Source organism: Seriola dumerili, unplaced genomic scaffold (assembly GCF_002260705.1).
Source record: "Seriola dumerili isolate Sdu_G_001 unplaced genomic scaffold, Sdu_1.0 BDQW01000242.1, whole genome shotgun sequence".
NCBI lineage: Eukaryota > Metazoa > Chordata > Actinopteri > Carangiformes > Carangidae > Seriola > Seriola dumerili.
In genome coordinates this window covers 232,862-248,404 of record NW_019174497.1, presented here as the reverse complement: position 1 = coordinate 248,404, position 15,543 = coordinate 232,862, and the positions used below count along the sequence as shown (strand labels likewise).

The 15,543-nt window shown below is 42.9% G+C and overlaps 1 protein-coding gene across 3 annotated transcripts; it reads right to left on the bottom strand.

Moving 5' to 3' along the window:
* Positions 1 to 1,267: 1,267 nt before the first annotated feature.
* Positions 1,268 to 15,529, bottom strand: LOC111229837 (protein phosphatase 1 regulatory subunit 12A-like). 3 transcript variants are annotated; one of them, XM_022756315.1, is made up of 25 exons: positions 15,207 to 15,529; positions 11,161 to 11,291; positions 10,804 to 10,922; positions 9,746 to 9,902; positions 9,440 to 9,584; positions 9,263 to 9,337; positions 9,061 to 9,140; positions 7,605 to 7,810; positions 7,332 to 7,441; positions 7,036 to 7,233; positions 6,787 to 6,869; positions 6,596 to 6,685; positions 6,315 to 6,416; positions 6,112 to 6,213; positions 5,929 to 6,019; positions 5,679 to 5,816; positions 5,494 to 5,596; positions 5,271 to 5,374; positions 5,075 to 5,134; positions 4,965 to 4,987; positions 4,794 to 4,857; positions 4,575 to 4,679; positions 2,957 to 3,007; positions 2,684 to 2,734; positions 1,268 to 1,430 (listed from the first exon to the last, which is right to left on the bottom strand). In XM_022756315.1, the coding sequence occupies exons 1-25, from the start codon at positions 15,480 to 15,482 to the stop codon at positions 1,344 to 1,346; spliced, it is 2,751 nt and encodes a 916-aa protein (XP_022612036.1). In that variant the 5' UTR covers positions 15,483 to 15,529; the 3' UTR covers positions 1,268 to 1,343. The 3 variants fall into 3 exon arrangements, with proteins under 3 accessions (XP_022612036.1, XP_022612037.1, XP_022612039.1); XM_022756316.1 differs by having other exon boundaries at positions 7,605 to 7,786; XM_022756318.1 differs by lacking the exon at positions 6,596 to 6,685.
* Between the last annotated feature and the right edge of the window lie 14 nt (positions 15,530 to 15,543).

Genomic DNA, 15,543 nt, shown 5'->3' with positions numbered 1-15,543 from the left:
AATTTAATATCTTGCATGTACCAGCTCCGTTGTGAATGATCTGGCGAAGGTCGACAAACTGGCCATAAAATTTGCGTTTATAATAACCAGGCAGTTGCTACAAACACACTTTTTTTTTATTAGGGTGCAGACATCCATTTAATATATTAGAAAACCAACATGTGATGAAAGGCTACATGGAATTTTAATTCAAAAGGGTATTCTTCAAGACTAATATTTATACACATGTAATATACATAACCATGCTCCCTTGCAAGAGGGGAACGGACAATGAAAAACTATGAAAATAATATCTTTACCAATGGTAATAATTAAAACCATTCATAGCATAATAGGCTTTGACAAAACAGCAATTTTTTTATAATTGTGCAATGACCTTTGACCTTCAGCTATGGGTAACTTCTCCCTTGACTTGCTAAGTGAGAAGGCGCTGCTCTGAAAAGTAAAGTTGTCTGACTGGAGGACGGGCAAAGCCTCGCAGATCTTTTATTGCTTTGCAGAGAGTAAAGTGCTGTGGTCGACGGACCTGGTTCTGCGGTCATTTTTAAGAGCATGGAGTGTGTCTGTGGTCACAAAAATAAAAATGTATGTGGGGAAGTGCATAGGTGGAGAGGTAGGTGGGTTCAAACACTTGCACGTGGAAACAAAACAACCCAACAGAGCTTCATGGACTTCGCCGTGTCGTCAGGACGTTACTGAATGTGAAGACAGAGCCTGAAATGTGTTTCAGAGCCGAGTTTTAAACAAATACACCGAAACCTTTACTGCTTGGCAACACATTCGATCTGGACTGTGAGTGGGGTAAATTCGTGAGTGTGTGACGTGAGTGTGTTCACAAAAAAATAAATACTAAGTGGGAGCTTTAAGGCCCAAGCTGCCTTGTGCGCTCAGTGGAATGTGCATTGAGGAAGTATGTGATGCACGCATAGGAATGTGTGTGCACGTTCAAGTTCCCCTGATGCACAGTCGTTGTAGATTTTGTGTTTTGTGTGTTGCACCAGCTGTGGGCGTTTTGGCTGTTGTCAAGTCTCATGTTGCTACTGTTGGAGCTCTGACCAAAGCCACGGGCCCTCATGCCATCCGTCTTCCTGTGACTAACGGGCATTAAGGCACACAAAAGCCACTCCAGCTGTTCACAGAGAGGCATCACAATCCAAGTCAAGCTGTGGTGCTCATGTAACGTAGGACATTCTGCTGCTCCTCTCCCCCCCTCTCACTCTTTGGCACTGGGAGGAATGTGTGGAAGGAGGGATGGATGGATGGATGGATGGATGGATGGGAAAGGGGGGGAGATCCCTGCTCTTCGTGTGTGTGTCTCTCTCTCTCCCTCTCTCTCTCCATGTCTATTTGGAGAGTTTGCTGATGACACGGATCAGTGCTCCATTTTCATCTTTAAGACGCTGGTTGTCTGCTCTCAGGTCAACCAGAACCTGGTGGTAAAAATGAAGCTCACATTACAACACAACAAAATACACAACCAGATTTTATTATTTATTTATTAATGATTCTATTATATGGTTGTATTGCTTGTATATTATGGGCCTTTTTCGCAGCAGATATTTTAACATGTGACAGGAAAAAATGCAAGTGTTACTAGGATATTATTAAAGATCACTTTGCTTGCTCTTGTTTGACCCAACAAGCTCAATACAAAGAATCTGCACGCTTGTTAATTACACTTGCGCTTTTTTCTGCTATGAAATGTCCAAGTGTCTGCCCTGAAAAAAACCCTATTAAACAACCATTAATCAAAGAAACAGCTGATTAATTAACACTAATGTATTAAAGCTGAGTTAACAGTATCAAAAGGAAGCAGAGCACTGCATTAAATACAGCTGAAAGAAAGACAGTGGCCTCATTTCTAACTTAGCACATTTTCTAATGATAAGGACAGTGATCTTTTGCTGCCACACACTCATAACAGCTTTTGTACATGTATTTGGCTGAAATGTGGACAAACAAAGCACACAGGTGATCATCTCATTTGTTACCCATGTTGGTCCTACAGAGCCTCAAGAATCTGGATACAAGACACTGAACTAATTATCAGGTCCTTATATGTGGTACTTAAGTGTCACAACCCTGAGTGGAGGAGCTATAAAATAAAAGTCTGGTGGCAAAGAACTAGCAATAAGCACATTTAAAAAGGGGGTATTTAGTGTATTTTATTTTACCAGCAGCCAGTTACCTTCAATTGGAACCAGGCTTGCTGCTTCCCAGTCTTTATGCTAAGCTAAGATAACCTACTCATGGCTCCAGCTACATATTTACTGTACAGACATGAGAGTGGTATCAATCTTCTCATCTAAAACTCTGCAAGAAAGGGAATAAGCACATTTCCCAAACTGTTGAACTATTCCTTTAAAGAAAAATGACCTACACTCTCTACTTTTTCATTCTGATTCAATATAAAAAGGTCAGACAATTTACAAAATGAGTAACTGGTATTATGAAGGCACAGCTGGGCTGTTGGACAAGTAAAACAAAAAACATCTATTAATTTGATCAACAACCAAATTAATCTATGAGATGTAACATTAGAGAGAATACACTGTAAAAACAGCTCTCTACAGTGTGCCTTCACCACTCTGCTGAACTGCATAAGCTAAAGCCAAGCTAATCAAGCAGGAGCATGCAAAGTGTCTGTGGCCATGATCAGATTTCATTCTGAGTATCTCCTCACCTTTAGCTCCTCCTCCAGCTCTGCCATTCGCCGCTCCAACATCCTCCGGTCCTGATGCCAGGGAAACGTGAAGGGATGGTGGGGTGGGGGCAGACAGGAAGTGATGTAAAGAAGGAGGAAAGCACACAAAAGTTGAGTGAAAACAGGTGAGAAAGTTGGAGGTTGGAGTGGGGGGAGGGGGGAGAGAGCGTCAACAGACAGCAGGGGTGGCAGTTGTGAGCCAGATGAAGCTACAAAAATCAGCACGTAACATCATCAGCAGAGAGGCATTACCTTTCTCTCCAGCTCCAGCAGGGCTGAACAGTCACTGAAGCGCTCCTGTCTCTGTTGGATGCAACAAAGCAACAATATTAACATTATCCACACAACAGTGGGCCCCTAATGATCACTAGAAGGCCTGTGTGCAAAAAGAATATAAAAGTTACAACCTGTGATGTGTCCGTTTTGCTAAATTATATTTTTAATTAAAAGGAGACTGCAGTTTTTGCTCCACAACCACTGTGTCCATCAGTACAGGATGACAGTTAATACAATGGTAAAACATAACGGTAACAGCAGCACAAGTGGTCACAAAGTTCACAAAACATCAGTTACACTGCATTATTTTGCTAATATTAACCACCTTTATTGGTTATACCAGACCGGGTTACGGCTGTAGTGACCAAATCTCTGACGACACTGAACTGAGCCTGGTGTGTTTTATTTCTCATTAATTTAGCTTTTCATTTATATGAAAAAAAAAAAAATAAATAAAAATTGTTATTTCTCCTTGCAAAAGTGACAGTCTCACTTTAACCGCTTGAGTCAGCGGCTTTAAAGACATCAAGCCAACAAATGACAAGCAGGAAACAAAAAACATGACTGTGTCCAAAATCTCTCACTGTTAGCTGTATACACATTATATAAAAGGAGTTTTACTAGAGAGAGAGAAAAAAAAAAAAAAAAAAAAAAAAAAAAAAAAAAAACTCACTCCTGACCTCTCTGGCATCCGTCTAAATTGGCCTTATTTTCCTTGTCTGCAGAGGGCATTATGGTAGTTAGCTCTCAGTTATGGACCACTGATTGTACACCATTTGTCATGGTGCATTGTAGGTCATTGGGGGTATAAATAGGCAACAGTAATTCTCAAGACAACACAAATACATAAATTAAAAAAAAGACACTGAACATCCTATATAATGAATTATGATTGAATTCTATAATTGATGTCTCCTGCTGAGGTTCAGTGTTACTTCTTGTTTTATTTTGTGACATTACCCCTGAAATATTTAAATGACCTGCTTTAATGTGGCGTAACAGGAGCTCAAGCAGAGACAAGTCAGTGAACTGGCTCAGTAATGTCAGTTACTTTCTAAGGTTTGCAATCATTTGCTAATATTAGCCACCAAAAGCTACTGGTCACACCAGGGGCCTCATTTATAACCGCTGCATACACACAAAACAGGGCCTGACGGAGGTGTACGCCACTTCCCACACAAAAGTTGGGATCTATCAAAACAAACTTGACGGGAGAATGTGTGCACATGTATGAGAGCATGGGCGCATTGTATTTTAAATTAATTCATTTGTAAGATGATTGAATTACTTCTTTTAAAAGTTCCATATTTTCACCTTTAATGATCATTTTGATTAAACCAAGAAGTTTGACATGTTTTTATCTTCAAAAAAAAAAGTAATTGTGATAAACAGAATAGGGTTTGGGAGGATAGCCTGATGGGTAATAACCACCTGAACTGAACACAAAACAGGGAATCCAAGAAAAACAGATGGCACACAATGACAGAGCTTACAGATTACCGGTTTTACCACTCTGATATGCGTCCTTTTGTCTTTGCACGGGGAAGGTTAAAATAACAGTTTGCATTTAACTTTTGTCTATCTGTGTCATCACCTGCGTGGCCTTTTCCAGGTCCAACCTAGTCTGACTGATAATCCTCTGAGTGTCCTGCAGCTGAGACTGGAGCTGGCTGTTCTCTCTGGAGACCTCCTCGAACAACTGACAGACACACAAACAAACAAACACACACACACACACACATATATCAGTAAATAACTGGGACAAATAAGAGAAACAAATTGTGTGACCTCAATATCGGCCCTGTCTGCCGACCTTCTTAAAATCCTTGGTCTCAGATTCTCCTCCCTGGGTATAGTCGTTACAGGATACATCTGACCTGAGTGGATGAGGAGAGCAGAGGTCAGAGATACTGCTATCACAGAGACTGTGCTGACAGAATGAAGAAAGAGGGGAAATCAAATAGGTCAAAGGATGTATTCATACCTGGAACTCAAGTGTTTGTCTGTCTGTAAACAGAGAAGACAAACAAGTTATGGCTGGTGTCTTAGGTTACAGTCCACAGTGACCACAAATAAACATACACACACACACACCTGTGGATCCAGCCCACTGCCTGAGAACTCTTCCTCTCCACTGGGATCATTGTCATCACTCTGAAACAGACAGTGCAACATGTTCTTATAAAACTCACATCACTGGTTTTGTTTCTTTGGTCTTTTCTTGCATCAAGTTTCCAGATAAAAAAAAAAAAAAAAAAAAAAAAAAAAAAAAAAGGTATGTGTGATGTACCTCCCCGGTCCTCTGTGCCTTCCTTCTGGCCCGAGCTTGCCTCCTCTCCCTGCGCTCCCTGGCCCATCGCTCAGTCTCACTCTCCCCAGTGCTGGCCTCAACATCTGGAACAAAGCCAGACAGCGGACGTTAAACACCAAATCAACTATTTCAACTAGGTCAATTTCTATCGTTCCTATCGTCTATTCGTTAGGAATAAAAGGGACGTGGTGGTGACGCGTACCTCTCCTGTCAGAAGCCTGAGGCCGTGGAGTGCCAGCGGGCTGCGTGAGGCCCAGCAGGTCCGACTTCTGCAGGCTGGCAATACGAGACCTCCAGCTCACTTCCTGTAAACACAGTAAGTGATGTCACATGACGTTATATAAGTGCAGCCAAAACAGGGCTATAACTCTGAAATATGGCTCTCACCCCCTCCTCTCCCTTCTTCGGTTTTGTTTCCTTCTCTTTCTCCTTCTCTTCCTCCTCCTTCTTTTCTCTCCCTTTGTTGTCAGTCTTCATGGTTTTCATGGTCTTCTCCGCTTCCTGCAGATCTGTTAGTGTCACCCCCTTCATATACAAGAGACAACACCATGTTATGTACCAGACTGACCAACAGAACTTCTCCAGAGCTGGGCGGCTTCCTCCTCATCTTCCTCTCATCAGCAGGTGGCGTTTGTACCTGAGTGGAGCGGCGGGACTGCCGTGCGTGTCTGGAGCGAGCCTTCCTCTGCGCCTCTGCTTCTTCATCCCGCACTGGCGTCAGATAGGATCTGCACAAATCAAATCAAACTTTTAAGCCACAGAACAGCACCAGCATCAGGCTCGCAGTTTAAAAACCATCAGCCCCGCAATAATAACTCACTTGCGCCGCTGCTTGGTCTCCTGTTCGCCCGTGGTCGTGCTCTGAGAGTTGGAGGTGGTGACGGCAGACTGATCCTTCTTCTCTGTCTGTTCCTGAGGAAGTCTTTGGGAGAAAGATAAGAGCTGGCTATCAGATCTTTCAGATAAGTGCGGAAAATGTTCCAGACAAATTGACATACAGTACAGTATACAAAAATTAAATACCTCTGCGCCAAGACACTGTTAAGGCGGCTGAGTCCAGCAGAGCTTGTTCCTGTGCTAGCTGAGGTCACGGTGGGGTCATCCAGTCTCTTTCCATAAGATGAGCTAGCAACATGACAAAACCCATTGGAAACACAAAGGCATCTTTCACAGCCACACACACACATACATACATTTAGTATTCACTGCTGGGGGAATGTAATGTGCTGTGACACTGCAGAAACAATCGCATGCAAACAGGAGGGCAAACAAGTACAAGACGGGCAGTGAGCAGCATGACTGACCTGTGAAGCAAATAGGGGGTGGAACTAGTGAGATCATTCCCTGTTTGACTATGAAGGCGCCGGGTGTAAGAGGAGCTACGGCTTAGCCAACTGAAGGAGACAGACAAGGTGACAAGGGCACATATGCAGTGACTCAGAAAAACAGATTCTGGTTTCACAAGTGCAGGAAGCATATCGGAGCACAGGCCCACCTGTTGGAGTTGTCAGGGCTGCTGTCTGGAATACTGAAGAGTCTCCTTGTTGGAATGGGTGGTACCCTAGCGAGCCTTGGCTCCTGACGACGAGGGGTGAGAGCAGTTCATCAGTTATTTATGCGACTCAGTGAATGGAAGCTGTAAAAGAAGCCTATATTTGGCACGTCATGCTGGATTTATAAAATAATAGCTGTGGTTTCACGGGTGTATAAATGCTTGAATCATGTGGGCGCCTGTGGTGCGTACCTTGGTGTCAGCCTCGGAGCTGAGGCGGGGGCTGGAGGCAGAGCGGGTCATGCCCAGGCCTGTCTCTGGAGGTCTGCTGGCGTCCTGGCTGGAGTCAGACAGTCCAACTGAGCCCAGAGTCACCGAGCTACCAGCCTTCCTCAGAGATGTTCTCCAGGAGCCCGGGGCCTCAGTGGTTGTGGGTTTGCTTGGTTCCTGCTAATCAGCCAATAAAAGTCACCATTTCTGTTATTTAGTACTGTTATGCAGCTAAAATAGCCATTTGATATTGTTTATATAATAACTCTATATATGACCTTTTTCACTTGGCTTGCAGCAGTACTCGTTGACATGGAGGTAGGAAGCAGGCTGCTGGTGTTTCGTTTGTTGTTCAAGTTATTTATGATCTCTCGGTTTTTCGCTTTCTCTGCAACCGTGCAAAGGTCAGCAATTAATGAATCATGAGGTACACCATAAAATCATAAAATTCTGATCTGCTAAAACATGTTACTTCTTAAACACACTTTGCTTAAATATTGATTAGCAGCAATACCAAAGATTTCCTTCAAAAAAAGGAAACTTTCTCACACCTGACTCTGCATCACTCTCAGATTCACTCTCCTCCTCCGAGCTGGAGCTGCTGGAAGCTTTTGCCTGGCTCTGAGACTGACTTTGTCCCGTCTGGCCTTCCTCCTCCTCGTCCTCAGCCGGACTGCTCTGCAGGGCAGGAGGTGGGTGCTTCTCCCGCTCGTGGAGGCAGATCTTCTCCTTACTGCTCATACGAGAGATAGATGTCCTGCAGGGGCGGGGCCAAGGTGGGGTGGAACAACAGGTGGCATGCAGGGAGCTGATCAGTGAAGGCAATCATTCCATGTGCAGCCAATTAGAGCGAGCATGCGCCAATCAACACACCAGTGGGTGGGACGGTGGGGTCAATTTCTGTGATGCCGTGTGTAGAACTGCTGTCTTATCACCATTTACATGCTACATGTTACTTTAACCAATGTGTTTTTCCAAATCGCCTGTTTTACAGCTTGTCTGATCTTTTCTTCATGTGATGATGCAAATCTTACACAAACCAACAGGGATAAAATAGCAGCACAGCACCCACACAAATGGCAAACAATTACTGTGTCCCAATTCCACACTATATACTAATTGTATATGTATATACAATAATATACACACATACAATAAAAGAAATCAGTGTTGCATTATGAGAGTATGGTATAGTTTAAACATGCACAGTGAATGTTTATAATTTGCCTTATTTTGACACGTTTCACTCTACATACCCTGCTTAGAATTCATGTGCATAATGAATGGGACATACATAAACTCATTATGTGGTAACTATTGCATACATCTCTAGGTGTATTAGACTGTTGTGGCTAATGTTGACTGTTGACTGTAGACTGTTAAATTAATGAGCACAGCTGCTTCATGGCAATGTTGGATTTTTATTTATTTAATTGGATCTGTCAGGTATTTAATTTGCTGGATTAGCAATATTTTAGAAATATTCGTATCTGTTATTTTAAACACAAACCACAGGATTTTGCTGAAAACAATACATATAAAAAAATTAAATAAATATAGCCGATATAAAATCTCATTTTACTTTGATTACTTTATTTTTTTCTCTTTCTATTCTACTCCTTTGTTATGGCAGAGATGCTCTTGTAAGGTAATTATTTTTCTCTTTCTGCTCAGCATTGCACTGCGGGACAAAAATATGTATTTACACCACGCTGAAGTTTTTTTTTTTTTTTTTTTTTAAATATACTATATTTCTTTATGTTGTATGTACAGTTAGTATTTAGCTTGATACTGGGACACAGTGTCACTGAGCGCTACATCTATCCAGAACAATGTCAGTGGATAGAAGTAACGTGGTTCACATGAATGCTGGGACTGTAAACATTATACCTGCATGCAGACAACTGGTACTGGGATTACTGGGGTTCAGCTGAGGAACAGCGTAGCGTGTGCCCACACACACACACATACACACACACCCCGACACATCAACACACTGGCACTGACCTGCGTGCGCGAACTGGTACCATGGAGATTTGCGGGCTGGTCTCAATAACAGGAGTCTGTTTCTCTTTCTCGCTGCGTAACTGAAGAGGAATATAAACACACATAAACACAGAGAACATTCACCGCTGTAAGACTATCAATCATATCAGGTTTAAATAACTGAGTCGGATAGTCGTGGATCCTGTGTGAAGGTGGGACTCACAGCATTCTGTTTCTTCTGTAGCTCCTCCAGAGCGTCCACCAGGTTCTCATCGGCAACATCTAGAGGTGTTTGGCCCTACAAGGACATTCACAGCATATGATCAGTCACGGTGCGATCTAAGGCTTCAGTCACAGACACAGAAGAACGCCAAGCAAAGGTTGTTTGTCTCCTGCTCACCACATTGTTGACGGCACCCATATCACACATGTTGTCAGCGAGAAGGGTGCACACCTCCTCCTGCCCCCAGTGAGCTGCTGCATGCAGGGGCGTCCAGCTGTCCGTGTCCCTGCTGTCCACATCCACCCCGCACTGTAACAGCACCCTGAGCAAGGTTAGGGAGAGGGGAGGGAACAAGGAGGGAGAGAATGAGGAACAAGGCCATGAATAAAAGCTGTTTGACTTGGTGTGACACCAAAATACGACAAAAGCTAACAACCTGTCATTGCTGTGTGTGTGTGTGTGTGTGTGTGGACTGATGCTCACTTCAGGACTTCAATGTAGCCTTTGGCAGCGGCAACATGGAGAGCGGTCGCCTTAGTGTTTGGGTGAGGTGTGAGAGTGCCACCTCCTGCCAGCACCGCCATGGCGTCCTGGAGCATGATCCTCTCTTCCTCCTTTCGGGCCTTGTCCACGTCTATGCCTGTGACGCACACATAAACACACAGTGGCAAATGAGCTTCCAAAACTGAAAATCCCCAGCCAGTTTAATTTTTAACGTATGATGTTTGCTCAGTGTGTATGGACGAGAAATAGAAAAAGTTTCAGTTGCATTTGGATCTCAGCAAACTGTGAGTTTAACAGTGATGAAGATATAAGCCTGGAGCCTCTGTGCACATCAGTGCTATGAAGTTCAAAGAACACTTGGTACAAATCATGACTCTGTCCTCATTTCTTGGCCTATTTTCATCGATTCAGAATGAGGGCGTTTTAATCGTGACCACTTGTAAAAACGAAAATGCAAAGGAAGTTTTGAATCTATATATTTATGAGACAGATATTTAGAGATTTTCATCACCATTTTCTTTTGCTCTATGCAATTAGATCTCTGTATAATTTCCTAATTGATTCTGCCTTCAATAAATAACTGATGCCAAAGTTGTAGGGAATCGGTCATTTAAACAACATGGACCAAGACATTAAAGCACCTAAAAGCATCTGATCATCTACATTATCGCCATCATTGACAGTTTCCTAGTACCAAAGGTCACATGTTCAAATACCTTGAACCACTCAAAACTCAAAGATATTCAATTTACAATGACATAAAGCAGAAAAAGCAGCAACTCATATTTGAGGCAGTAACCACCAAATGCTTGGCAAATGAAAAATGACAAACAATTAAGCACAGTTCTCGCACTCATAATTAAAATTATATAAAATATATAATGATAACCAAAACACGTCATATATTACAGTTATCATGTACTTAAGATTGTCATAAAGATCGCACGCACAGCCATGTGGCAACAGAACTGATAAGATGCAACATAGGACTTTGAGTCAAGTGGAAGCGTTAACGTGGCTACCCAGCAATTCCTCACCTTGTTTCTTGATTTCCGCTTTGAGAAGTCTCTCCATGGCGTCTTCTGTGGCCACGTCCAGAGGAAGCTCCCCTTCACTGTTCACCGCCCCGACATGAGCGCCGTGTTCTATCAGGTATCTTCAAAAACAAAAGCACAGTTCAGACTGCAACAGTTACATCAGAAAATGGTATAATATATATATATATACACACATGAATAAACTGAGTTCACTGTCATCCACTAAAATGTCCTGTCCATGCCTATACAATGTTTACCACTAAACTGACTCAGAGTGACTGTAGGCCTGATAACTGTGAGTATTTAAATCACAATGGTTGACAGTGATGTGTCACTGTGGTGACAGTCAACACTCACTTAGCGATCTGGATGAAGCCGCAGGACGCTGCAGCGTGCAGAGGAGTCCAGCCCTCGTTGTCCCCTCTGTTGACGTCACTCCCGCTCTCCACCAGAAACTGCACCATCTCAGCATTTTCATCAATGCAGGCCTGCCAGAGGACACACAGCCACATGATGGATTGCTGTACAAGTGTTTACTGTTTATTATAGGAATCCCTGTTACACATATTAAAAAAACAGAAACCAGACTGCACACGTCAGTCAGAGTCCAGTTTCAGTACAGTAGAGAAGGTCTTGACCCCTTTTGGTTTGTTGTGAAAGTCAAAACTCAAGACACTTCCAAAATCTATTAAATTCAACTAAAGCACTGGGTCTAAAAACAATGACTACTGTGTCTACTTGTTATAAAAACTTTCTGTTAAGTGGGCTGCTAAAAGCCCTCAAGTACTTTCCAAAACAGTCATTTCATGGCGCGAGTGAACAGCGAATCCATTTAGCTGCTTTTCCTGAGGCTGGTCGAGCAAAGATCCCAATGTGATCCAACACAAGTCCCAAGATGAATCCCATGAGAACCTTATGGTGTTATGTTATGCTGCTTTAATTTCACCTACTATCCTACTATCCCTTCACTAGTGTCAAATTAAAATCTAAATAAGTTATTAGTTAGTAAGTTAGTATCAAATTAAATTTGTAAGTTAATAACCTTGCAACAGTAGCAGTTCGTTCATTTGTTTTTAAAAAATAGGGGTTTTATGCTTCAATTATTTACAGAGATGATTGAAAAAGTTTTTACAGTGTGCACCAGCAACTAGCTCTAAAACTGATAAAGACCAGCCAAAGTTTTGAGAGTTGTGAACCTCTCTGCAAAGAATAACACAAAATATTACTGATTCTCTATCAATGTCACAGCCCAGCCTGTGATGATGTGAGGACTGAGCATGCACTAACATTATTTTTTCATGTTTTGTGAATGTACTGTAAATTCAAGGTAATACCATCATATTGCTTGTTTTGTCTTGAAACTGTCTGATGGAAATCATATGAAGCTGGAAACCGAATATTGTGCACTATGCACTTTCGGTGAACTTCTTAATCTGATCTTCATGCACTTCGCCTTATTGAATATATTTAGTACATAGTGCTTACATCAAGGTCTCCTACCACACTGAAGCTTTAGTGTTGTCCCTCACTTGTAAGTCGCTTTGAGTAAAAGTGTCTCCAAATGAATAAATGTAAAGGTAAATGTAAAACATGAGGCACTTTTGCTTAATAAAAGAGTTCAACAATTACAAAAATCATTGGTGATTCATTTTTTAATGCTAACTACACAGGAAGATTCTTCACTCGTTTTAATAAAATAAGGATTTTATGAGTCAATGACAAACAAACATCTAGTCATGCTAATGGCTCTGTGACAATGTACTTGGACACAACTGTGCTTTGAGCTAAATGCTAATGCTAAAATGGCAACATGCTCACAGTGACAATGCTAAGATGCGGATGTTAAGCAGATATAGCGTTATTGTTTACCATGTTCACCTTAACATTTATTAATTTCTGAAAGATAAATTACAGCTGAGACATGGGAATTATATTCATTTTGCAGGAATGTGATTATACAACAAAGTGAAAGTCTGACCTGCTGGTGGCACCAGATAAAAAATAATTACATTATTACATGTCATTACAATTCATCCTGAGAGGGGCATGAATGTTTGTACCAATGTAGACATCTTATTCAAAAGCACAAATGTCAACCGCACAGTGGTGCTAGAGGGAAGGTCAGCTGATCGACAAAGTCTTTAAGGTTCATCCTCTGTAAAAAAGATTTCATTGGTATCCATCTATCATTTGTCAGTCTGGATAGAAATCAGCTTCAAGTGATTCTCACTGATGTAAAAAGAAAAATCTTAATCTGTACTGGAGTAAGCAAAGAGCACGCACATAGATTACTACTTATGTTTATTTGGAAAACAAAAATCAAGCCAACCTTTATGTATGCTTATTTTCCTGGTTTGCTTCGTGTATCTCATACATGGGACTACCTAAATAAGGAATATGTTTCAATGTAAGATTTCATCACTATCAGCTGATGAGATGACACTGATCAGGTGACTACACTCCCTAACGTAACAGTCTTTCCAATCATTCAATGTTATCAGTTACTCTGCAGGATGTCACAGCAGCAAGTGCCTATACCCACACAGAAACCTGTCCATCAGTCCTGTCTTAAGCCACCTAAGAGGCTTTGCTTTTGGGCTAAATCAACTAATCACAAAGCTGCTACAAGTCCCCATCCCTCCTTCATAATATGAGATAATTACTCGGGGAGTATGGTGGAAAAAACAAAAACATGGTCACTGTGAGACCCTGAGCTGAGGTTTGTAGCATGCTCCGGAGCCAGAGCATGGCAAATCAAAGGCAGGCTTCACTCTCAACAGAGGGGAAGCCCTCTGAAACAAGTGGGTGCTCCAAGCTGTATGAATGAACAGAGGGCATTTCTCGCACCCTGTGCATTAGGAGGGTGCACACACAGGCTCCCAGCAGACTCCTTCACTGTGTCATCAAATGACTCATTGTGGAAATGGCCTTTGACAACAGCAGCTTGTGCTGTTTGAGGAATGTTTTCCATTTCTTCATCCGAAATCCCCAAAGTCCCCTCCATGGGGAATTGGCAAAGGGAAGGAGAAAAAGAAAGAGAGACAGAGAGAGGAGGAGGAGGAGGAGAAAGAGGGGGGCAAAAGAGTGAGAAAGAGTAGTGGAGAAGACAGAAAGGCTTTGGATGCAGAGGATGGAAAGTTTGGAGTGTGTGGGCCTATATTTAATTCTGGTTGCCAGGCAACCCACGAGCAACAGGGGAGGAAGGGATGGAGGGCAGGAGAGGGACCACACTGGGTGACAGTCCAACATGTGGATCGACCAAAAGAGGGCCCACTTACTGAACATCCAGGCAGGAACATGCTCACTCACTCATCTGAACTGGTCATGGGAATGCAGCCTCTCAAATACATACAATTGTCTTAAATTAGGAGGAAAACACCGATCATCTCTGGGAATGACATCACAGTGAAGCACACAGGCCTGCTGAACCAGCACTCAGCTCCAGTGGGCCAGAAAATTAAAAGCACAACATCTCTTATGTTGACAAGTATGCTTAGATATCAAAGTTAAATCCATCCAACTGTGAGTTCACTGTATGTGAAGAGGCGGCAATGTGTTTATGACACACAGTATCATAAAAGCAGAGGAAATACTGCATCACCAAGGGCTTGTGTGACAGTGATGTTGTCCAGACTGCTCCGCTGTGTTATGACTGAATGAAGGGGAGGGAGGGAGCTGCATTAAAGCTGGAACATGCTCTGGAGAAGCCAGTGCAGCCTATTTGGGACATAAACTGCAATTAAAAAACTGAAGGCTAAACCACACTCTTTCTGACTAAGTTGCCCTGTTTTTAATCAAAAGACTCCCCTTTGCTTTCCTCCTTGAGAAAAATACTAAAAACCTGTTGATCAGATGATAAAATCCTCCCTGAATTCAACGACTCAGTATTTCACTGAGAGTCCACCGAGGACTGGCTGTCACAAGTCGGACACTCTGTGCTTATTAATGTCTAACAAAGATCCCAGAGGCCCAGAGCTGTTTTTACTGCCTACTGCTAACTGCTGTCCCCCTGCCCGCTTGTATGCTACAAAAAAGAAGCCTGCAACTTACTGAGTACAACAGTGCGGATGAGCCAGCCTTCCAACAGGCTACTAACCTAACTGTGTCTGTCCACACAGGCCACAAATGCTGCTGCTGGGGCGATAGTAAAGTTCAATTTAAACTACAGAAGAAGCTGGGTTAAAAGCAACGGGAATGTTTGGATTTACGTTAACTGGGAGATTTAACCTCTAACTCCCCGGTAAGTTAAGTGAACGCTTCTCCTCTGTGAGGATCATTAACGGATAAACCGTTGCCGCTAGTTGAGCGACAGTTAGCACCAACTCAGCGGTGAAGTCATAAACAAATAAATTAATGAAAACACAAACACGGTTTATAACAGTTAGACTCGATAAACTTGCTACCTGATGAAGCGCTGTCAGTCCGTCTATGTTGGCGTGGTTGATGTCAGCTCCCTGCCGGAGCAGCGCTGCCACCTCCTCCCGGTCTCCGGCGGAGCAGGCGGCCATAAACACTGCTCCTTGGGCGAACCGGACTTTCGTCCGCCGCGTCCCGGAACCACCCGAGGTTTCCCGCGCGTCTGATCCCGTCTGATCCGTCTCCGAGCCCAGCCATCGCTGCAGCTGATCCTGCCGACGCTGTTTTGCAGCTTCGGACCGGGAATGGTCAGTGGCCGCCATCTTCCCTGGTCTGTCCCGGACAGATTCAGCTCATGGTACGAGGAGCAGCGGAGTGGATGGT

What these genes read in the sequence shown, in the direction of transcription:
- LOC111229837 (XM_022756315.1), bottom strand. Translation starts at nt 15,482, where the DNA reads ATGGCGGCCACTGACCATTCCCGGTCCGAAGCTGCAAAACAGCGTCGG. An exon ending in ACCTGGAAAAGGCCACGCAG is followed by an intron (nt 3,008 to 4,574) that starts GTGATGACACAG and finishes TGCATCCAACAG; the next exon opens with AGACAGGAGCGCTTCAGTGA. An exon ending in TGCTGGAGCTGGAGAGAAAG is followed by an intron (nt 2,735 to 2,956) that starts GTAATGCCTCTC and finishes CCCTGGCATCAG; the next exon opens with GACCGGAGGATGTTGGAGCG.